The sequence below is a fragment of the Poromitra crassiceps genome (genome assembly GCF_964638095.1).
Source record: "Poromitra crassiceps genome assembly, chromosome: 25".
In the NCBI taxonomy this organism is placed as follows: Eukaryota; Metazoa; Chordata; class Actinopteri; order Beryciformes; family Melamphaidae; genus Poromitra; species Poromitra crassiceps.
Window position 1 is genome coordinate 3,237,241 of NC_139649.1, and position 23,730 is coordinate 3,260,970.

The window sequence follows — 23,730 nt, forward strand, 5'->3', positions numbered from 1 at the left end:
ACATAGAGCAAATGATAATAAGAAATACACCATAGGAATTTTTCTAGATTTGTCAAAAGCCTTTGACACCGTAGACCACCATATTTTAATACAGAAATTAAATTATTTGGGACTGGATGATCAGTCTTTGTTGTGGTTCACCAGATATTTAGAACATAGAAAACAGTTTGTGGCCTTTAAAGGAGTAACCTCTCCTCCTCTTATGGTGAATTGTGGGGTCCCCCAGGGATCAATCCTTGGGCCATTGTTATTCCTTGTTTATATTAATGATTTGCCCAATGTATCAGAACTGCTATCCAAAATTTTATTTGCTGATGATACAAGCTTGTTTTATTCTCACTCAGAGCTTGATGTGGTTGTGAAGGTTGTTAACGAGGAATTGGAAAAAATGTCAAAATGGTTTAAAATCAACAAACTGTCACTGAACATTAAGAAAACTAATTTCATTTTGTTTGGTCCCAATTATAAGAAGCACACTGAGAATATAATGGTTCTTATTGACCATATTGCAATAGCTAATGTCAAATCGACTCGTTTTCTTGGTATACTTATTGATGAAAACCTATCTTGGAAACCTCATATTTCATTAATATCATCCAAAATTGCAAAGAACATTGGTATAATTGGAAAAATCCGCTATCTCATCAACACAAAAGTTTCTCTCAACCTTTATTATTCTATGATTTACCCCTTCATCAGTTATTGTAACATTGCTTGGGCTAGCACTCATCAAACAAAACTACAACGGATTTTTCGGTTGCAAAAACGAGCAGTGAGAATCATTACCTTCTCAGATCCAAGAAGTCACTCTTTACCTCTGTTTCGTAAACTTGGCATTGTAAATATTTTTCAGATTAACACCCTTCAAGTCACTCAATTTGTATATGATTCTTTGAACAAAATACTTCCCTCTTTTTTTCACAATTTCTTTACTCCTAACAATCAATTTCACAATTACCCAACCCGAAAAGCACTTCAGCTCCGCCCCCCTCAATCGCGTACCACCTCATCTCAATTTAACATAACCTATAGAGGTTCCAAGATATGGAATTCACTCCCCACCCACCTTGTTGAACTCTCTCCTCAGTCATTTAAAAAATATACAAAAAATATGTTGCTATATAAATAGCCCAACATTATTTGCCACTTGCATTTCTGTCTTTTTTTTGTTCTGTTTTTTGTTAACATTTTTTTACTTATTTTGTTTGTTCTAATCTCTGTACTCTGATGTCCTTGTGTGTGTGTGTGTGTGTGTGTGTGTGTGTGTGTGTGTGTGTGTGTGTGTGCGTGTGCGTGTTCTTATTTATGTTTTTTAAGCTATGCTTTTTTGTGCCTTTAAGATATTTTGGGGGATTCCGCTTTGTCAAGCCCCTTGAGGGCTTTTTGGAATCTCCTTGCATGTTTTCTTTTATTTAAATTGCATTTGATGGTGTCTTTGTATGCCGATTATTTTAATATGTGCTAAATAAATACAAATACAAATACAAATATTATACTTTACAAAATGACAAGTAAATGAGTACAGTACTAATAAACTAGAGTAACTAACTGTTGTCTGTTTTCTCCAGTGCAGACTGAGCGATGGAGACAATGCAGGTGGCAGCGCTCGGCCGGCCTTTCAGTCTTGGGATGTTGTACGACTGTCGCCAAGACAAACTGGTTCCTGGTAAGCCTTAATGTAAAGCTATTAAATCATGCAATGACAACATCCTAAACATTAATCTACAACAAAAAAAGTTTTTGCAACACACAAGACATACACACACAAAACAAAAACATATACAAAAACCAATAAACCAGAAACAAAATACAAAATGGACACATGTAGCATACATCAACCTCCCTTCATTCTCTTATTTCAACAAAAATCTGTTCTCAACGGTTTGACAAAATCACCCCATCCCTCCCAGTACATTTCGAAAGCATCAGTCTTGAGTCTCAGAGCAAATGTTAACTTTTCCATTACATATATGCTATGCATTACATTCAGCCAGTCTGACAGAGCCGGTGGGCTTTTATTCAACCATCTCTTCGTTATAGCCTTTTTGCTGGCAACTAGCATCAGTTTAAACATGTACATATCTTCAATACCATTGATCATTTCGGGCACCCTTCCCAAATACAAAACCTCAAAACTGTGATGAATCTCAATCTTTAGCACCTTCTCCATGCTCTTTCTTATTTCCCCCCAAAACATACTTATCACTAACCTTGCTTGCAAGATGGATAACCTCGCGAGATCAAAAGAGATTCTCTCGACGTATCCATCTTGTCATGCACAGGCAGTTAAGATGATTGGTCGAACCATGCCGGCCCGACGAATCAGCGGCAGCCGTAGGCGGGCTCAGGCTTGTCTGGGCAAGTAGTGGGTACATGGTCTTTGTAGTTCTTTTCACTCGTCAACATGGCTGCCGCCGCAGAAGTGGCAGGCAGTCTGAATGAAATTGAATGTAACGTTCCCAATTCTATGTATTAAATTCTAAAAAACGACCCTCAACATTTGGGAAGGCTAAGCCACACAACTAGTTCGTTATAATCTAACTAAATGCTTCGAAGGTGACTTTACGACCGTGAGGACTCAATCAATGAATACCACGGAGATCAGGCACAAGCACCTTCGGCGATCTGATTGGTTGAAGTTAACACCCACCAGCGGTGATAGACAGATGGGTCATCCAATCACCTGCCAAGTAGCTTGGAAAAAGTGCCCGCCTCCGTCAGCAGGTCTGGTTACTGCATTCCCAGATCGACTGGTTTAGTGAAATGTATGTGGAGCTATACCGTCCATCTGGCAGCGTCAGGTTAACTTATCACAGGGCAACTCCAAAATATATGGTAATGATCCGCTCTTTCTTCTCCACACCCCCTCCAACAGCCTGTTTGACCTCCCCTTGATTGAATTGGCGTTAAAAAGTATCTAACTAGGTTTTTCCATTGGAACTCCCTCCATGACAGAGAGTTTGTGGTCTTCCACTGTCTTTCAGTTATCATTTCCCATTCCTCCCGTTCCAGATTGAATTTCCCCTCCCCTTCCCATTTTTCTTTTAGATACAAAGTATTTCAATCTACAACATTTTCAACTAAATACATCGCTCCTCTCTGTCTGCCTGCTCTAATGAGAGAGTGCCGAGAGCGGACCAAGGAACCAGGTTTTCTCATGATAATAACAAGATAATTATCTCATTATGTTGAGATAACAAAGGTCATTTTCCCGTGATAACAATATCTCGAGATAATGTTTTCTCATGATAATGAGATATTTTTCATTAGCCTAAATATGGTATTGTGAAGTAGCGCTGCGTGGTCTTTCAGCACCATTTAGAGCGGTGTTGGACTGCTTTGATAGGGACAATAACAGATGTTGGTTGTTGACACCAACTACTAGTGTTAATATGAGTGTTCTTCAGGAGCTATAATGTGTGCAATGTTTGTTTTTATCTAAAGCTATAGTAGGCTAATTAATTCATAACTTATTTAAAATGTAGATACATATTCATAAATGTGTGTGTGTGTGTGTGTGTGTGTGTGTGTGTGTGTGTGTGTGTGTATATATATATACATATATACCGGTATATATATATATATATATACCGGTATATATATATATATATATATATATATATATATATATATATATATATATATATATATATATATATACCAGTATATATATAGATATATATACACCAGTATATATATATATATATACATACACCAGTATATATATATATATATACCGGTATATATATATACTAAAAAAAGTTCTGAAATTTTATTTGCGTCGATTATTTCTCCCCTTTAAAGCAGGTACGAGGCAAGATTTTCGATTGTTATTAAACAGTCTAAATTTAATATTGATGCCTCACATCTTACCTCTAATATTAGACAAGACCAACGCAGAGTAGTCTCGCTTGAAAGCCGAGTGAATCGGCGAGTGTTGTCTTTGTAGGGAAGTTTATGTGCTTGCCTTGGGTGAAGTGTGAAGTGTGCTGGATCTTAGGTAAGGGCTCACGGGCAGTGATCGGTTAGAACCACAGAGATGTCTTTCAGGCAAATTTATTGAAATATCAGGCAGAAGCAGTATACAGAGTGGCATACAGATTGCAGAAAGGGGAACATAGGACCATACATATCATAACAGAACAACACCTTTTATACCCCCCCACTTTCGAGGTATGACATCGTTGGTGATGTCACAACGTCCGGGGAGGTATGACATCATCTGTGACCTCATAAAGTCACGTCTGCCATTACAGTCAGCCTAGACCGTCTGACATCGCTGGTGACCTCACAGGGGAAACTCTGACATCACCGATGACCTCACGAGGTGAACTCTGACATCATCATCGATGATGTCACGGCAGTGTCATCATCATTACGTCGTTGGCGCCTTGGTTGGTGGGCGTCCTTTGCCCCAAGAACAGGCCTGATGGTGGGCCATTACGGAGCATTTTCTACAGTCTTGATGATTAGTCTGTCTGCGAGCCGGTGTCATCAGGAAGTGAAATAAAACGGTTTGTGGCAGCCACTTCGGCCATAACCACAAAATTACAAAATTACTTTCAAACAAACTATTAGAATATAACGAGAGATGTTCGCGAGAGCAGAAAGTAGCGAGGGCAGGTTTTGGGTCTGTTGCTACGGCCGTAAACCGTTTCGCTCTGTCTAGCAACTGTTGACAGCTGCCGTAAACCGTTTCGCTGTGCCTAGCAACAGACCCAGAACAAGTAGGACGGCTTTCCCCTCCTGCTGCCCTCGCTACTTTCTGCTCTCGCGAACATCTCTCGTTATATTCTAACAGTTTGTCGTTTCATTTCACTTCCTGATGACACCGGCCCACAGACAGACTAATCATCAAGACAACACTCGTCGATTCACTCGGCTTTCAAGCGAGACTACTCTGCGTTGGTCTTGTCTAATATTAGAGGTAAGATGTGAGGCATCGATATTAAATTTAGACTGTTTAATAACAATCGCAAATCTTGCTCGTAGCTGCTTTAATAATACCAATTGGTATTGTATTTTATATCGTTGGAAAGCCTGATTAGTCACCTTTACAACGAGGTACAACCAAGTCAAGCCTCAAGTCACTGTGTGTGTCACATATACACATACTGTATACATGTGTTTTTATCTCGTTAACATCACGAGAAAACGGCAATAAAAAAGGAATTGTTTCATGGTCCGCTCTCGGCTTCTGTATGATCCTACCTACATCCAGTTCATTAAGTTTTTCAAATGCTCACTAATCAGTTGTTGCTCAAATCAAGAACGCAACAGGGCCTTTCTTCCCTGGAGGGAGGATGAAAATGCCTCCCTTTCTCATGAGTTCAGTCATAAATAAATGTGATGAGAGTTATCTAGCTATGTAGCTAACACACAAAAATAAAATGAACACCATATAAAACCATCTTTCTATGGGGGAACGATAACACTGTAACACACATCCGCCGGATCTGGGATGGGTCTTAGACAGGAAGACCGAGAAGCCAGTAATGGAAACCAGGCTCTTCTTCTTTGAGAGAAAGCCTGGTGACGCGAGGTTACACCCAACCCAAGTGTGTCAGGGTGGCTCACCCCAACCGTGTGCGTCCAAACATGATGCACACGGCATGTGACAAAGCAACGCAAATCGATGCCGGCATAGTGAGAACATGTTGAAACCCAGCAGTAATGTGGCCAAACTAAAATGAGTAACAACTGTAATTGGGATATCTGGCAGTAGTGATTTACTTGAAATTTCTGTTGTTTTCATCTAAAATGTAGCTCGTCTGCATGAGCTTTTTTTTCCTCCGTTGACCCCCCTCCCCCCATCTGTAGTGAAATGAACTGCAGCCTGGCTGTTTGGCAACAAAAGTAAGAACTTTTATCCCCTCTGTTGCAGGCAAGACATTGTGGGACCAAGATGCCCTGGAAAAGAATATCAGAGAAAACCCCCAGACACTCAGTGAATTTGAGATAGTTGCATCTGACTCAATTAACGACAGATTTAAAGCATTAAATGTGGAAGCCTCCCTGAAGGCAAGTGTCTTGAGTGGACTGGTAGATGTTGAGGGATCTGCTAAATACCTACATGATTGCAAGACTTCCAAAAAACAGGCCCGAGTAACATTAAAATACAAAACTACCACAAAGTTCAAGCAACTGTCAATGGAACACCTGGGAAGAGGCAATGTGAAACATCCAGATGTTTTTGACAAAATTGCAACACATGTAGTCACAGGTATCCTTTATGGTGCAGAAGCCTTCTTTGTATTTGACTGTGAGGTGTCTGAAAATGAGCAGCTTAAAGGAGTTGAGGGCAAACTGAAGTCAGCGATCAACAAGATTCCTCAGCTTGAGATAGGAGCTGAATGTTGCCTGCAAAAGGAAAATGTGGACATTGCAAATACTGAAGAATTCCACTGCAAATTCCATGGCGATTTTTCCATTGCGAAAAATCCTGTGTCTTTTCAGGATGCAATAGAAGTCTACCAAAGCCTTCCGAAATTAGTGGGAGCAAATGGAGAACATGCTGTACCAATGAAAGTCTGGCTGATGCCCCTGACAGAGTTAGATTCATCTGCTGCTCAACTTGTCCGTGAGATAAGTGGTAAACTTGTGCAGAAAGTTGAGAAGGTCCTGGAGGACTTTAGTGAGGTGGAGATGAGATGCAATGATGCAATGGAAAGCATTACAGCCCAGCAATTCCCACAGATTCTCAAAAAGCTGAAAAGGTTTAAAAAATTGTGCTCTGATCACACGCTGGAATTCCAGCAGATCCTGGCAAAGACACTTCCATCAATCCGGGGAGGTGGGGAAGAGGAGGGTGTGCTGGCAGAGATCCTAAAAAAGATACATTCTTCTCCATTCAACAATGAAAAGCTGAATGAGTGGCTTGATTTTAAAGAGAGAGAACTCAACATGTTAAAATCTCTTACTGACAAGATGAAAAATACCAAGATAGTCAAATCTCGAAATTCGCTTGACAACGAAATCCTCAGTGCAGAGCATGCTGTGTGCTTTGCTTTCACCTCACTGAAAAACGCTGAACCATACCTCTCAGCTTTATCAAACTACTTAGAAGAAACAGAGAGTCCTCAAGCCTGCCTTCACAAGCTCTCCTTAAGTAGTTCAAGTATTGCCCCTGCTAGACTGTTCCAAGGTGAGAGAGACAGGAAAGATCAAGAGAGAGGGGAGGATGACATGCAACAAATGTCCTGTGCCGGACCTGAACCCAGCACTTACCAGTTACATGGTACATGCCCTACACCACTGAGCCAGCAGGACGCCCCCGAGCAATGGTACTATTCAAAGGAAGTATCAGATGCAATCAGGGGAAAAGCAAAGCTCTTTGTTGATTTTGCAGAGAACAACAACAACATTAAGTTCCTAATAGCAGCTATACCAAATGAGATGCAAAAAGGTGCGAGTGTCCATCTGTATAAAGACGGCTCCTTAGTCACTGAGGACTTTGAACCACCTTCAAAGCCTGAAGCACCAACAGTAAGTGACACAACTCACAACAGCGTGACAGTGAAGATTTGCCCACCAAGATTTGGAGCAGAGGGCATCACCCACTACTCTGTTGAGTACTGTGTCACTGGAGAAGTTGATTGGCAACATAAGAAAGCAACAAAAGCTGAAGACGTCACAGTATCTGGCCTGACTCCTAACACACAGTACATGATCAGATGCAGAGCAGTGTCCTCCGTAGGTAAAGGGCCAGCCAGTGATGTCAGTGGTTCCATCACAACCTTACCCACTAGTCCTCCTGAAAAACTTCAAGTTCAAGCAAATTCAAGTGAGATATCAGTTAGCTGGGAGGAACCTGATGAAGGTGAAGGTGTCACCATTTTGAGCTACATCGTGGAGTATGCAAACGCAGCCCCAGAGGTGAAACACGAAGAACTTGAATGGAAACAAATGGTGTCAAGAGCAGAAAACACTGTAATTTCTGGGCTTCTGGCAGATACAAAGTACGCTGTCAGGGTCAGATGTGAGTGTGGTGAAGCTGGCAGAAGCAAGGAAAGCATCACAGTTAATGTCTCGACAACAAAGCATGAATCCCTCAAAGAATTACTCATACGTAAAAGTCAGCTGGACTTAAAGTCTGGATCACCTTCAGTTTACAAACTTCCTCTGGACAAAGATAATACTTATGTAGAGGGATGCAGCAGCTACAGTTTTGGCCAAGAGAGAATTAAGCGAAATCGCACTATAATGCTTCTTGGAGCAACCGGATCAGGAAAGTCCAGTCTTATCAATGGAATGATCAACTACATCCTTGGTGTAGAGTGGAATGACACATTCAGATTCAAATTAATTGATGAGGGCCTTTTGAAATCACAAACTGAAAGCCAGACTTCTGAAGTCACTGTCTACAAAATTAACCACCAAGAGGGGTTTGAAATCCCACATTCTCTGACCATTGTTGACACACCAGGCTTTGGAGACACAAGAGGAATAGAAAGAGACAAGGAGATCACAGAGCAGATCCAGACACTTTTCCAATCTGATCAGGGAGTCAGTGAGATTGATGCAATGTGTTTTGTGGTCCAGGCCTCTCAGGCACGGCTAACACCAACACAGAAATATGTGTTTGATTCAGTGTTCTCAATTTTTGGTAACGATGTAGGAGAGAACATTCACATCTTGGTGACACATATAGATGGCCAGCACCCACAGGTTCTCGATGCGATTCGCACATCTCAGGTCCCATGCCCCAAAACAGACAGCGGACTTCCATTTCACTTTAAATTCAACAACTCAGCGTGGTTTGCAAACAATAATGAAGACATGGGTTTTACTCAAATGTTTTGGAACATTGGTGTCAAAAGCATGACCGAGTTTTTCACTGCTTTAGACCAAATTACAACCAAAAGCTTGCAGATGACCAAAGATGTTCTAGAACAGCGCAAGCATCTTGAAACAGTTATTGAAGGTATGCAAGAGCAAACGCAAACTGAATTAGCATCGATTGAAACAATTCATTCTACAATACAGGAAATTCAAGCGCATCAAGGTGACATCTCTTCAAATGAAGCTTTTAAGATTGAGAGAATCCTTTATAAGCGTGTCGAAAAAAAGATAAAAAAAAAGGGACAGCATGTCACCAACTGCAGGGATTGTAAAATATCATGCCACTACCCATGTAAATTGAAAGATGATGACAACAAGAAGCGCTGTACAGTCATGAAAGAGGGGAAATGTACCGTGTGTCCGGGAAGATGTGATTGGAGCATGCATTCCAACACTCGCACTAAATGGGTGGATAAGAAATGTAAAGAGAAGGTGACAATGAAAGAGCTGGGGCAGGAGTTTGAAGAAGCTATGATGACTGTTCAACAAGTGATTGAGAAGTTAGAGGGAAGGATCCCAAAAATTCAGGATAAGATGATGGGTCTCGTAAAGGAGACATTAGATCGACTGAATAATATCGCCTTGAGGCCTAACCCACTGAGCACTCCAGCATACATTGAGATGCTCATTGAAGAAGAAAAAGCAGAGGGAGCTGGCCTGATTCGGATTAAAGCTTTGAAGGCACTGAAAAAGAAAGCAAAAATCATGCAAGGTGAAGGAAAAGACGAAAGAGAATTTTACTGAATGACACATTGCATGCACGAGCATCGTCTCAACTGACTCCCCGCCCCCCTCCCACCACCACCACCTCTCTTCAGCCTGGCTATAAGTGATTCTTTTTTTTACTATTATTAATATATCATTGCGGGTAGTTAGAGCTTGTTAGCCTTGACTGGGAGAAGGAAAACTGCTTTAAAACCTCCACTGCCTTGCGGCTATATCTACTCATAGAAAAGGCTTTGGGAGTAAATCTTGATGAGAAATCAGGAGTAAAGCTGCGTTCACACCGACCTATTAAAGTTGGTCGCTGGCGTCGAGTTTACATACAAAGTCAATGCAAACGAGCGATTGAGCGTATATTCGCCTGGGAGAATAATCGCTGGGCGTCCGAGCGGCAGAGACAGAGCGATAGGGAGAAAATACGCTCGTCGCTCAAGATGAAATATTCCAACTCGAGCGAAAATACGCTGGCATCAGTCGCTCGCTGTTCAACGCTGATTGGCTGCCGTGTGAGAGTGAGTCAAGGATCACTCTGGCTTGGAACAAACCGCTGGTTTATTGTGTGGCAACAAACCGCATTGACAGGCTGACAGCTGACATGAAGTGAAGTCTGTACTACCGGTATGCAGCTCGCATTAGGAGCACGCTGATAGGCTTTAGCTTGTAAACAATGACGGTGGCTCGTAGTGGACAAACAGCATGACATTGCGTAACGTTATATCCCCCACATGTCCGTCATTTCGTGTGCCTGTTGATGAGCGATTTAAACAGAGCGACAGAGCGATTCCAAAGGGTTGACTTGAGCGACAGAGCGAAAAATAAATATCTCGGTGTGAACGCCCCTTAAGAGCCCCTCATAAGGCAGTAAAACTGGTTCTGAACTGTAACCTGGTACCAAACTGTAACAGCTCTGCTGTTCCTTTGGATCCACCAGTGATGTGGAGAGAGAGGACGTGCTACATGGGCAACAGCCTGTCCTCCTTCCACATTGCCCAGGCTTCTAACCAGGATGCAACATGCTCCACCCTGACCGATGGAGGCCCATATATCCTCTATTACTCTTTAATTACATGTTAGTATTTTAGATTTATGATTTCAACACCTATGAGTTTGATTAAGGGTTCGCCAGTAAGTAATGCATTATGTTTTTGAACAATGAACCCATAGAGAAGACCCACCCAGATGCACACAAAAAAATCATAATACGTTTAAACATAAAAAAGTGCTGAAACAAAACGGATGAGATTTGTGTACATAATGTGACATTTGTTTTTCAAAGTCAGCTCTTACAGATTGTTTGTCCTGTATTATCAATCAAGGCATTTATGTATAAAGCACCATCAGACTGGAAAAAAAGCCTAACTCAATCAGATTGATTACTTCTTTACATATGTTTTTGAATGTATTTACTGTTTATTCATTTTCATTGAGTTGTGGGGTTCTATCTACCTTCAGGATAGTTCAGAGATGTTGAGCTTCAGAGTTTCTGGCGTTCACTGAGTTGAATGGAGATTTGTCAGTTTGTTTTCAAAATCAAAAAAATCATTGTTTTCTAAATAAATAAACAAATATGTTGATGGGCATTCATGGAGAGTAGGTTAATGTGAGTAGCTCAATTTAGACAGGGAAGGCGAGTAGAACCTTGTAATTCCAAGGTCACAATCATGTTATTTGCTTTGTTAATTTTACATTTTTTATTCATTCTTTACAGATAGCATTTGTAATAGATAGTCTGGTTTGGGTCTGTGTGAGAGCCCTTATGTGTATGTATTTTTTAATGTTACTATGTTGATTTTTAGCATCATTGGATTGTTTATTATTATGTATATTGTTTTGTTTAAATGATCATTTCTATGTTTTATGCCTGAGGATCCCCTACAAAATCTCAAGGGGTTTATCCTCCAATTAAATTTTGATATGTATAAATGGCACTGCCCCTGGATGTTATAAATGGCATTGCCCTGGATAGCCTCTCAGAACTTATTATTACTTATTATTACTATGGTTCATATTCCACATTTTGTATCATCCCCCATGTGAAAAGTTCAGCAGCTCAAAGCTCATTTTGCTCCTCTGATATCTCTACCTCCCCTGAAAATCTAACATCCTCCTCCCAAAGTGTGTTTCAAAAGGAAGTGGACATTCATTTGGAAGAAATAGAAGTAACCATGAAGATAATTTAGCTATAGCTCTATCAACCTTTTATTGTTTTGGCTGTTTTGTGTATGTCAAGTTGTTTTTGGTCTTTCATAGAAGACACAATGGAAATAAATGTTTGTGATGGAAAAACATCTGAGTCTCTGTGTATTACAGTACCTAGCAGCACCTTGTAAACATTGTTTTTAGAAAAGTTACTATACTGTAAGTAGCCTACCTGTGTATTACAGTACCTAGCAGCACCTTGTAAACATTGTTTTTAGAAAAGTTACTATACTGTAAGTAGTTAGGATACACATTATTTGTTCATGCAGTATGAAAAGACAAACAACCACTAGGGCTAGTGTGTCGAACTTGAAACAACCCAACCTAAAAAGCAAAGTTGGGAGAAGTACATTCCTCTAAACAGGGGGGAGGAGTGGAACAAAATACATAACGAAATTAAATCTGATACTTCTCTGAATACTTAAAAAAAAAATCAACTTGTGTGTGTGTGTTTTTATTATTCATGATTGTACAAGATTGATGTTTTTTATGTGTATTATAAAATGGGATATCAATATCAATAAATGTAGCTTAAGCGAAAATTCTTTAAGAGAGACTTAATTATCATCATTGACTCTCTTTTTATGCATTCACTTTTCTAGGAGAATCCCTTAGTCGTCACTTGTCACGGGCACTCATTCAGCTCTTCAGTCATTCACTTCTTTCCCTCTTAAGAGAAACCCTCTTATTGTCACGCCCACTCATTCATAAAATTACGTCATCAATCACCCTTTTCCCTCTTCTATCTAGCGTCACTGTTTGTGGGAGGTAACATTTATTTTAGGCCAATCAGAGTAAGACACCTTTTCCCATTCAGCCTATCACCATCAAGCTGTCAAAGCTAAAAGCTCTCCGTTTTCTCTGTGTGATCTGTTGCTTTCCACTCACTCCATTTTCTGTCTGCCTCCCAGCCGAGACTTCAGGACCACAATGGAAATAAGTCCTACCACGACTTGATTGTGATATCCTGATGAAGTATTTTATACTGCATGCTTGTTGGTGTATTGTATTTTTTAGTTGTCAAATAAATTCAACATCACCAAACGTATCCATTATAGCTCTAGATCAGGTAATTCATCATGCCTATCTCCAAGAACAGGGTGAAGTTACCTTCAAATCTGTCATTATTAATCAATTATTGACCATCTTGGATGTGGGCGCTCCAATGAGTTGAACACATGAATATTTCAAGGTTGTAACAGCAAGTTGTCATCCTATTCCTGCACTTCTTCTGATATGATGTGAACGTGGCAAAATGTACTGGAGAACTACATATATGCATATTGGTTTTTTTACGTAAATACAGGGAAAATATGCATAGTATACCTTTAATCAATACAGGAATTCATTGTTTCCCCCGGAAAAAAGTATGTGCTCTTTGAAACAGTTTCCCGAGTGACTCGTTCCCAGATGTTTATGTGAAAACAAAGCATCTGGCAGTGTCAGGTTAGTATTTGTCATCCTCCAGGCTCCAGCAGATAACTGGACAACAGTCAATGCTGTGACGTGAGCTATATTCCATATTTGACAGGAGACAATCAACTATCTCAAACTGAAATGTCTCAGCGTCAGCCCCTCACAATCAAAGAGCGAGTGTTTCTTTCTGTCTTCCTCTTTGAACCGTTCAACAATCAGACAGGGAGAATAGCACACAGGGGCGTAGGTTTGATTTGGAAAGTGGCGGGGACATTTGGCAGAGGGTCTACAGACCCCCTAGGTGCATGGCCCTCCGGAAAGAAAATGTAGATTTTAAAGTAAACATGCATCAATCTGGTGCACTTTGAGAACAAAATGAAGAGGCTAGATCTATTAAGGACTACTCACATCATGCTAATAGGCTCTTATGTGCTTATAATGATCTCCCTATATATATTCTGCATACAGGTCACTATATGGTAGGATTCTGCTTGCTTAAATACCATAGCCCATCTACCAAAATCACTTCAGGGAGAACTCAAGTACAAAGTAACATTTGCTTTGTAGCAGTGGCGTCAGTTCAGTAAAGGCCAAGGTATGGTAAGGTCCGCGGTGGGGGGGTGCAAGGTGGGGTATCCCCCCCTTGCTTGAAGATTTTTTGTGAAATCAATTGTGCAATAGTAAATTTTCATGAGTTGTTTCTATGCAATTAATTTATATGACATAATGTCAACCTTATAAGGTTAACTAAGGAGACAACTACAGTATAAGTAGTAAACATATTTTCTTTATTCCAGTCACTGTAAAACTAACATAAGTGCATTTTATGAATGCTGAACAAATTACTGATTACTATTACTGATCCATTAATTCTAACAGGATGAAATCAAATGGCTACAATTATACTCCCCTCACTTATTAACAGGTTTCCACAAACATATTAGCTACTGGTAATTTATAACGCACGTTTTACTAGCGAGGCTTTTATTGTGAAAATCCACACTTCCTGTTGCAGTTAACCAGTCCCCCCAGGAAATTGCGATTTTGCGATCGCAATAATGAACGCAAATTCAACCAAACTCTGCGATATTTGCGGGGGCTTGCAATTTTTCAAAATTCCCGCGATTTCGCCGCAAAAAGTTAGTAAAATGCAGCATCTTTACCTGGGTTTGAGATATGTGTGCTGTCATCTTGCCTGAGAGTATGGGACGTAACGTAACGAGGGCAAACCCCTCACATTCGCTCACATTTGCCAACAAAAATAACCGCAAAACAATTACCAAATGTTTTGCATGAAAGTGGAGGCAAACTATTTTGCACTCCGTGCAACCCTGTCGTGGAGAACCACAAACGTCACTGGACAGCCACTTTGCTAGCGTGAAGCATTTGAGCCTGCTCTCTCTACCCCAGCAGCAACATCAAACTAAAAGACAAATCACACTCACCGAAGCAGCAACATCAAAATCAGTGGCGAGTGCTGAGAGAATCGAGGTGAGCAGCTACAAAATTGAAGCTGATCAATGAAAGAGTTGAGAGTTTAGTAAAAACAGAGTGAGACACAGAAGCGACTGTCTTACAGTCTCACGATGTGTGTGTGTGTGTGTGTGTGTGTGTGTGTGTGTGTGTGTATGTGTGGGGGGGGGGCATATTTAACTTAGGGTCTAGTAGTTTGAAAATTTAACAAGAAAGGGATGAGGAGGAAATAAGGATAAGAGGAAAAATATGAAGCATCTTCTCTGTGCCTGGCCTGGGTTCTGTTGCTCTCTCTGTCTGCCTCTATCTCTCTCTGATGCCTGTATGGACAATCACTATATAATACACTGTCCGCTGACAAACATATTTATCTAGCTGTGATTTCTACATATATTTTTATTCAAATCACAGTAGTTACACAATTATATTTCAATCATGAGAGGCCAGTCGGTAAGATTTAACAAGCGGCTTTATTTAGCAAATGGCGAGCATGGCAACTACTTTGGCGTATGACTCCCTTGTCAGGTGGCGCTCCTCTTGAGGTGAGAGGAGGGCATCTGAATAGGCTAGGATAGAGAATCCCCCCACGTATGACTCCCTTGTCACGTGGCATTTCATTACCAGTACATATTTCGTCCTTTTCATCAAAATTAGTAGCTATAACTGGGAGTGATGGTGTTACAGTATAGGCTACTGGTGGAGGTGCACAGTCACAATCTGGCCCTCTGGTAGTGATGACATTTTTTGTGGCCCTCTCTAATATCAAAGTTGCCCATCCCTGACTTTGTGTGTGTGTGTGTGTGTGTGTGTGAGAGAGAGAGAGAGAGAGAGAGAGAGAGAGAGAGAGAGCTTGTGCAGACATCTCAATCTCTCCCGATATGTCATTTGACCCTCAGTCTCGCCCGACACTTTTTGTAAGACACCTGTTGACACTAACTTGTCTAACCATCAAATGTAAAAAGAGAGTCCCGCACACGTTCCAAACTTGCAAATAAGAATTTATTTTGTGACGTTTCGGTCACCGACCTTTTTCAAACAAATGCGGTCGGTGACCGAAACGTCACAAAATAAATTCTTATTTGCAAGTTTGGACGGTGTGCGAGACTCCCTTTTTACATTTGGTGGACAATTCTGTTCCTGTCCGATGCACCTGCCCAAAAAAGAGACGTGCGGAGCTCCCCTTCTACTTGTCTAACGATAAAACAGCCTATACTGATCACAGGGCATCTAACAACAGTATCTGAACCAGCTATTCTGGACAAATATAATGAATTACTCAGATATACAAACACAAATGTAATTATTGTTAATAGTTGTATGAAATGCCTTCTGTAGCACTTATTAAGTATAGGCTACACTTCTCTCTTCTATACACTTCTACTTCTCTACTTTGTCATTTTGTGGTGTTTTCATGTGCCAACATGGAATGTATCATTCGCTCATCAAATACAGTATGTAGACTAATTAGTGACTACGTTTACATGCACACAATATTCAGTTTTTTGCCCATATTCGGAAAATGACAATATTCAGACTAAATGAATAATCCACTAATATTCCCGTTTACATGCAGCCGTAGCTCGCCCTTCCCGACACGTGAGGGAGAGGGGGAGAGAGAGAAAGATGCACGTAGGAGGAGTTTTTCTGTTGAGAATAAACAGAGCAGCATTATTGGTCCATTTCAGGAGCTTGATGCTGGAAAGTTTGGCGTTGCGATATCAAGTGTTGAATCATTTTGGGTGATTTATTCAGCTGAATCAGCAGATGCAGCAGATGCGCTTCCTGTTTTGACCAACTTTTGCTGAGGTTATTGTCTTCAGTTCTCCCTGTGGTTGCTGTAGGGGAAGTCTCACTTTTAAAAATAATTTAGTCAAATGTAGAAGAATGACTGTTGTGATCTCTGTTATCTCTCTCTAGCTACAGCCATGGAACTCTGGATAAATTCATATCAGAAATATTCTGATTTTGGTTTGAGAATCACTGAAGGGACCTATCTTGAACTCGCTCTCTTTCTCTCCCGCCCTCTCTCTCTCCCTCTCTCAATAATGACATATAGGCCTAAATTAAGTTCAATCAGGAGAGGCCAGTTGGTAGGATTAGACAAACTTTATTTAGCAATCGGCATGCATGGCAAATGCTTTGGCGCTTGACTCCATTGGCCAGTGGCGCTGCTCTTGAGGCAGAGGAGGGCGCCTGCATGGGCTAGGAGATCCCCCCCCCCGTGGGGGATCGGGAGTCAAGACTCGTTGGTGGTGGACTGGGGAGGTGGGTGGGGCAAAACAACGCTTCGGAGGCCGGCTTCGAGGGAGATGGACTGCCGTGGGCTGCTGCTGCTATGATCGGCCAGAGAGAGAGAGGTGACGTAGAACCCTTGCTATATATATGAGGATTAACTGACGTCATGTTTGACGTCATAGCAGACGTCATACTAGGATTTTTGACCACGTTGAGATCGGATTACGCGTGAGTGGCCTTCTGCTTGAACTATGGTCTGGAGACCTCACTTCAATCAGGAGAGGCCAGTTGGTAGGATTAGACAAACTTTATTTAGCAATCGGCATGCATGGCAAATGCTTTGGCGCTTGACTCCATTGGCCAGTGGCGCTGCTCTTGAGGCAGAGGAGGGCGCCTGCATGGGCTAGGAGATCCCCCAAAAGGAAGATCTGATTACCGGAAGTTAATTGAGATCTGCAGGCGCCAGTAGTTGATTGTACTTTTCTGGCCTTCGACCTTTTAGCGACTTACAGCTATTTGCGGCTGGCGCTCCCAACTCGGGGTTGACGTAGGACGACGGGACCCCCGGGCGACTCCACCCGCAAGCCGCACTCGTGCGACGGAGCGGGGAGGAAGCGCATTAAGCCCCCCGCCTCCCCCGGAAGGGGAGAGCGAGTAACGGGCACCCGGAGGCGCACGACACGAGGAGTGGAGCGCTCCCCGTGCCGCACTAATTTTCAGGTTCCGAGGTCAGATGGCGTCCGGTTACCAGACAGCCCCCTGCCCGAGGCGCCCCGTGTCAAGCCCGCCGCTCCCACTCCAGGAGACGTCGGGACAGGCCACGGGGACGAGTGCCCCGGGAGGGACCGCAGCGTCCGGTCGGATCGGCCGTCCAGAGTCAGAGGTGTTCAACGCGCGCCCGCCGCCACGCAGCCTCTCCCCGGGGGGAGAGAGAGACGTGACGGACGGACGCGGCCTCGAGCCAGGCCGGGACAGAGGAGGGGGTTACCCCCTATTTGCGGCTGGCGCTCCTAACTCGGTCGGGCACCTCGCGATAGCGCTTCCCAGCTTGGCCTACCTGGCCGCCTTGGCGCTTCGCGATTGTACTTTTCCGGCCTTCGACCTTTTTTTTCGACTTACGTTATTTGCGGCTGGCGCTCCCAACTCGGTCGGGCCTTCGATCTTGGTACATTGATGTTTAGCTTGGCGCTTCCCGGCTTGGCCTACTTGGCTGCCTTGGCGCGACTACCCTGACTTTCTCCGGCTCTCTCTTTCTCTATCCCTCCCTCCCCCAAAAATTGTACTTTTCCGGCCTTCGACCTTTTTTAGCGACTTACAGCTATTTGCGGCTGGCGCTCCCAACTCGGTCGGGCACCTCGCGATAGCGCTTCCCAGCTTGGCCTACCTGGCCGCCTTGGCGCCTCGCGATTGTACTTTTCCGGCCTTCGACCTTTTTTAGCGACTTACAGCTATTTGCGGCTGGCGCTCCCAGCTCGGTCGGGCTTACCTGACTTAAGGCGCTTCCCGGCTTGGCTCTTTCTGGCCGCCATGGCGCCTTACCTGACTTAAGGCGCTTCCCGGCTTGGCTCTTTCTGGCCGCCATGGCGCCTTACCTGACTTAAGGCGCTTCCCGGCTTGGCCTTCCTGGCCGCCATGGCGCCTTACCTGACTTAAGGCGCTTCCCGGCTTGGCCTTCCTGGCCGCCATGGCGCCTTACCTGACTTAAGGCGCTTCCCGGCTTGGCCTTCCTGGCCGCCATGGCGCCTTACCTGACTTAAGGTGCTTCCCGGCTTGGCCTTCCTGGCCGCCATGGCGCCTTACCTGACTTGGCGCTTCCCAGCTTGGCCTACTTGGCCGCCTTGGCGCCTCACCATTTTAACTTGGCCTTCTTGGCCCCCTGACTTGGCCTTCTGACTGACCCTGACTTTCTCTGGCTCTCTCTCTTTCCCCCCCCTTTTTGGCCCCCTGACTTGGCCTTCTGACTGACCCTGACTTTCTCTGGCTCTCTCTCTTTCCCCCTACTCTTTGTCTATCTCCTCTTGTTGTGTTAGTGCTTGCAGCGAGGTGGATGAGGGAAGCTGCACCGTTGAGAATCCCTGCCCTCCCAGCGCCCTCCGAAGAGGGACACATGAGTTGGGCGAGGGCACCGACGTGCCTACCCCCACAGCGGTTAGAGACAATGAGGCGGTCAGCCCCCTCCCGCCCAGTGCCTTCTTCGATTCCGTGGGTAGGTAAGGGCTAAGCCAGATCACCGCTCTGGTTTGCTACTAAGAGGCAGAGCCGGACAACACTCGTGTGATGCAGATCCTCCCAGCACCTTGATGGCTCCGCAGCCATCGCACCCCCTCGCTTCCGTCTAGATCTCTCAGCTGGACTGCATTTTGCCCCTGCATTCCCATAGGCTATCCGTGTTCTTTCGTCTGATTGCCACCTCTGTATTCCCCTCTATTAAGATACGACTTCGATTACCGGGCAAGGCCCGGATTTACTCAGTGAAAGTGTGGTGTTAGGAATATTTGATTGGGTACTGCTTCATCAATTCGTGCTAGAGATAAACTCTCTTTCCCCCAAAAATAACCGGGAGATTTACTGCGCCTTACTGGGCGCCGTGCTTTTCGGGGGCCACCACCAACGAGACATTATTTGGCACGGACGTCCGGGACACTGTTCGTTGCCATGCTTGCCGATGAAGGGAGGAGGGTCCTTTGGGCCGCCGGTATGGCCACCCGCTCCGGGCGGATGTGGCTGGAGAATGCTGATGAAGACCGGCGGCCCGTTTGCTGGAGGGAGGCGGAGGACACTCCTTGCACGGCGGCTGAGGTGGCCGCTCCGATCCTGAAGGAGTGGCTGGAGAAGTTCTTCGTCGGGAGGTTGCACTTCTGGAGCGTCCGCTTGAGGTGCGGGACGAACCAGGATCTTGTCATGTGGTGACGAGCGGCTTGGAGAAGCGCTGAAGCTGGGGTGCCGCAGCCTCTCGGGCACTCTGGGCAGACCGAAAGGTCCATGGGGCGAACGGCTCACTCTGGCGGCAACAGCTGAAATGTAGTGCTTAATGCATGAGATATAAAGAAACTGGTTAATAAACAAGTGAGAGAAAGCGATGGTTTCACCGCCTTGCAAGTGCACCATGGACTGCTAGTTGCAACTCGCAGTGATATGTTATGGTTGGCCACATATAGCGATGGGGTTCGCAGCCTCTTGTTACCTGACTAGCGTGACACTGTATCAATTATTTTAGCTTTGGTATTGTTTATGGTTAAGAAGGGGCAAAGCCGTCTCTACTTTCTGAGACAGCTGAGGTCCTTCAACGTCTGCCGGACCATGCTGAGGATGTTCTATGAGTCGGTAGTGGCTAGTGCCTTCCTGTATGCTATTGAGTGCTGGGGCAGCAGCTGAAGGCAGCGGATGCCAACGACTCAGCAACTGATCCATAAGGCCTGGGGCTGGATCTGGGCTCTCTGACTGCGGTGTCAGAGAAGAGAATGTTGTCCAGGCTACGTTCCACCATGAACGATGACTCGCACCCACTCCACGGCGTGCTAGTCGAACACGGGAGTACGTTCAGTGAGAGACTGATTCCGCCTAGATGCAGTACGGAGAGGCCCGGGGAATCATTCCTGCCTGTGGCCATTGGTCTATTTAATGCCTCTCTTAAAAGAGCACCTCGGAGACGCTCAGTCTCCCTGAGACTGAGCCAGCCGATAGGTTAACTGTGCCTGGCTGAGCCACGTGTAACGTATAGGGCAAGCCGACTTAATATGGTCCAGGGTGCAATAGTGATAATTGACACGGAATGTATACTTGCCTGACGTATTTTGTATTTTTGCTACTTACATTCCACTTATTTTTGCTTCTAGCGCATTTACTAGTTATTCTATGCTATGTTGTGTTTTTCTGCTTATTGCTTACTACTGCATTTGCATTGCATTTACTACTGTTTATTTTAAGCTGTGTGTTCTGTGAGCGAGCTACTGTAACGTAAGTAATTCTGATTCTGCTTCTGAAGAAATGCCAGAGGCATTTTACTTTGAAATTCGTTGAGCACAGGAAGTGGTGTATTAAGACCGGGTAGCTTGACACGGAAAAGACGTCAGCATTTCCCTGGGCCGTCTGGGTTCGGTCTGAAAGTTGTGCAGTCATTCTAGCTGATGCTCAGACAAGCTCCACGGGCCAGGGGTGTTAGAATGGCCCCTTGCGTGGTTATTATTATTATTATTATTATTATTATTATTATTATTATTATTATCATTATTATTATTATTAAGTTGTGACTCCCGCTGGCCATTTGCCAGAAAGCGATTTCCGCCAGCGTTGCCAGACGTACGATAATTATCGTATGTGTACGATAATTTCGACCTCTGTACGGAATACGTCTGAATTTTACTGGACTGGTAGATTGCCCGTTTAGATACTGAAGTAATGATACTTTCCTCATGGGTCCTTTCGCGTCCGCGGGTGGCTGGTCCTCCGGGGTATGCTCGGTGTTCTGTGGTCGTCGACCCCGTCCTTGGTAGAGCCTGGGGACGCGATGATCGCGGTGCGGAGGCCTGAATGCTTGGACGCCTGGACATGCTGCTTGCTGAACGAAAATGTTAGTCACTGATTGTCAGTCTGAAAGTCTGTTGTTGACTTGGGGCGGACTCCTGGCTGGAGGGAAATGGCCGCTTTGCTTGAGCCGATTTGCTCCGTGAATGGAGATAGCAAGGAAAGATTGACGACGTGAGAGACAGCGTCGGCGGCCCCTCGCAGTGGAGCGCCCCGCGTTGGCAGCCTGCGGCCCGGCCGTCTCGGAAGGCCAATGCGCTCCGTGCCGACCCGGAACAGGGTATGCAAAACAACGCTTCGGAGGCCGGCTTCTAGGGAGATGGACTGCCGTGGGCTGCTGCTGCTATGATCGACCAGAGAGAAAGAGGTGACGTAGAACCCTTGCTATGAGGATTAACTGACGTCATGTTTGACGTCATAGCAGACGTCATACTAGGATTTTTGACCACGTTGAGATCGGATTACGCGTGAGTGGCCTTCTGCTTGAACTATGGTCTGGAGACCTCACTAGCCTATAAATAAACAAGCCTAAACATGTTTACTTTTACTTTCATGGTGATTCAATAGCAGACACAATTTGATTTTGATTTGAGGCAAGTGATAATTCAAAAGCAGACAGATCATCATCCTACAATGTGTTGCATGTAAAACCTGCATCAGTGCAGATGGATTCATCAACAGTGAAGAACCTAAGTTGGTCATTTATAATTGTGCTTCTGTGGTGATATCATGGCGATATGACCATCTACATCTAGAGTGTTTTCCTGTGAAATATGTGCTAGATCAGATGCCTACCTGTAGCTAAATTGGAGCTTTACAGATTGCGAGCGGCTCGCTGTGCCCAGTGTGAACAACCTGATCCATTAACATGGGTGCTGGGTCTGAACACACACACAAACACTAAGGATGAGTAGAGAGGAGTACCGAACTCTGTACTTTTACCGGTACCGACCGAATGACGTTGGTACTACCAAGTATCAGTTCACATAAAAACAAACTGTACCAAATGTCGGTACTTGAATGCAACTGAGTAATAGAAAGAAAGTGAGCGGAGTAGAAATTCCCAATGGAACCTAAAGGCAACACGCGAGAGCGAGTTACGTCAGTACGTCCTGAAGCAAACATCAACAAACAGGACCAGCTGAAATCGGTCCAAAGTGTGGCTACACTTTACCAAGATAGACTCAGACAACGCTGGTTCCAACGTTTGCGATGTGAATTGCAAAGCTGGCCAGCGAAACACCTCAAACTTGAGGAAGCATGCAGGGCCGCCCATAAGGGGGGGTAAAGGGGTAAGCTTCCAGGGGCATCGCCACTAGGGGCGGCATTGGAGCCAGGCAAAAAAAATAATAATAATAATAATAACACTAAAATATATCTCCCATCCTGAAAATGCGGCAACTAATTTATTTTTTGCAAGGATTCGAACAAATACACAAAACACAGCAGCAGTAACAAGGCATGCTTGGGCAGGAGTGCTCCTGTGGAAAATAGTGCCATTCTGATGTAATCCCCCATCCGACCAGTGCAGTGAGAGGCAGCAATGTGCCGCAAGGTATCTAGTCTGCCGGAAAGCCAAAAGAAGAAGAAGAAGGCAGGCTTGGGGCGGACCATTTTGCTTGGGGCAGCAGCAGCTAGAGGGACCATTTATGGTGTAACACACAACACAGACAGGTGTTAGCAAACAAAACAAGACCGGTGATGGCAAAATGCCAGGAGCAAAACAAAAGTCAGGATGCCAAAATCACAGGGCAAAAAAAAGGCGGGAGCAGGCAAGGGCTTTAGACCCAAAAAATAATCTGTTAACAAACTTTTTTTCAGTCAGCTCCGAAAGCTGCAGCGTTGATATGAGTAAAGCGCGTGCGGGGGAGGGGGGGGCATAGTGGCTGGACCCTTCCAGGGGCACTGCCATCTCTCTGGGCGGCCCTGGAAGCATGGTCAAACACAAGATATATTTAAATGCTGAAGACTGTAAAGTGTTCGATAGCCTGAGCCACCTCACATAGCATAAGACGCAGGGAAGATGGCATAAGAGGTGCGCCAGCTGCTGCGCAAACGACAGCGCCTGTATGGCAATAGGGGCCCTAGTATGCATTGCTTTTGGTTTAACTCCCCAGAAACTCTTCCTTCTTCTGGTTTGTATGAAGTAACATGATAGAGACTTTGTATGTATGTATCAGAGCATGTGAGCAGAGTGGAGTGGTGAGAATTTCCGCTCATCGCTCACGGAGCGGTCCGTTCCATCCGCTCCACCACTCACAGCCACTCATGGTGCTTATCCACCAATGCAGTAGTCTCTTAAAACAGACTGTCTCATCT

The 23,730-nt window shown here is 44.3% G+C and overlaps 1 protein-coding gene across 6 annotated transcripts in view; it reads left to right on the forward strand.

Moving 5' to 3' along the window:
- Nucleotides 1–23,730, forward strand: part of LOC310798372 (uncharacterized protein) — a 55,327-nt gene that overhangs the window by 10,936 nt on the left and 20,661 nt on the right. The window contains exons 3-4 of one of the 6 annotated variants that reach the window (XR_014553767.1): nucleotides 1,574–1,666; nucleotides 10,496–11,427. Coding sequence is in view for 2 of the 6 variants with exons in the window: in XM_083660913.1 (XP_083517039.1) it covers nucleotides 1,582–1,666; nucleotides 5,885–9,585 (3,786 nt within the window). In the remaining 4 variants the exon portion in view is untranslated. Of the gene's footprint in view, nucleotides 1–1,568; nucleotides 1,667–5,884; nucleotides 11,428–23,730 lie in introns of those variants that run through there. The other 5 variants (XR_014553768.1, XM_083660913.1, XM_083660912.1 and 2 more) reach the window with 5 other exon arrangements.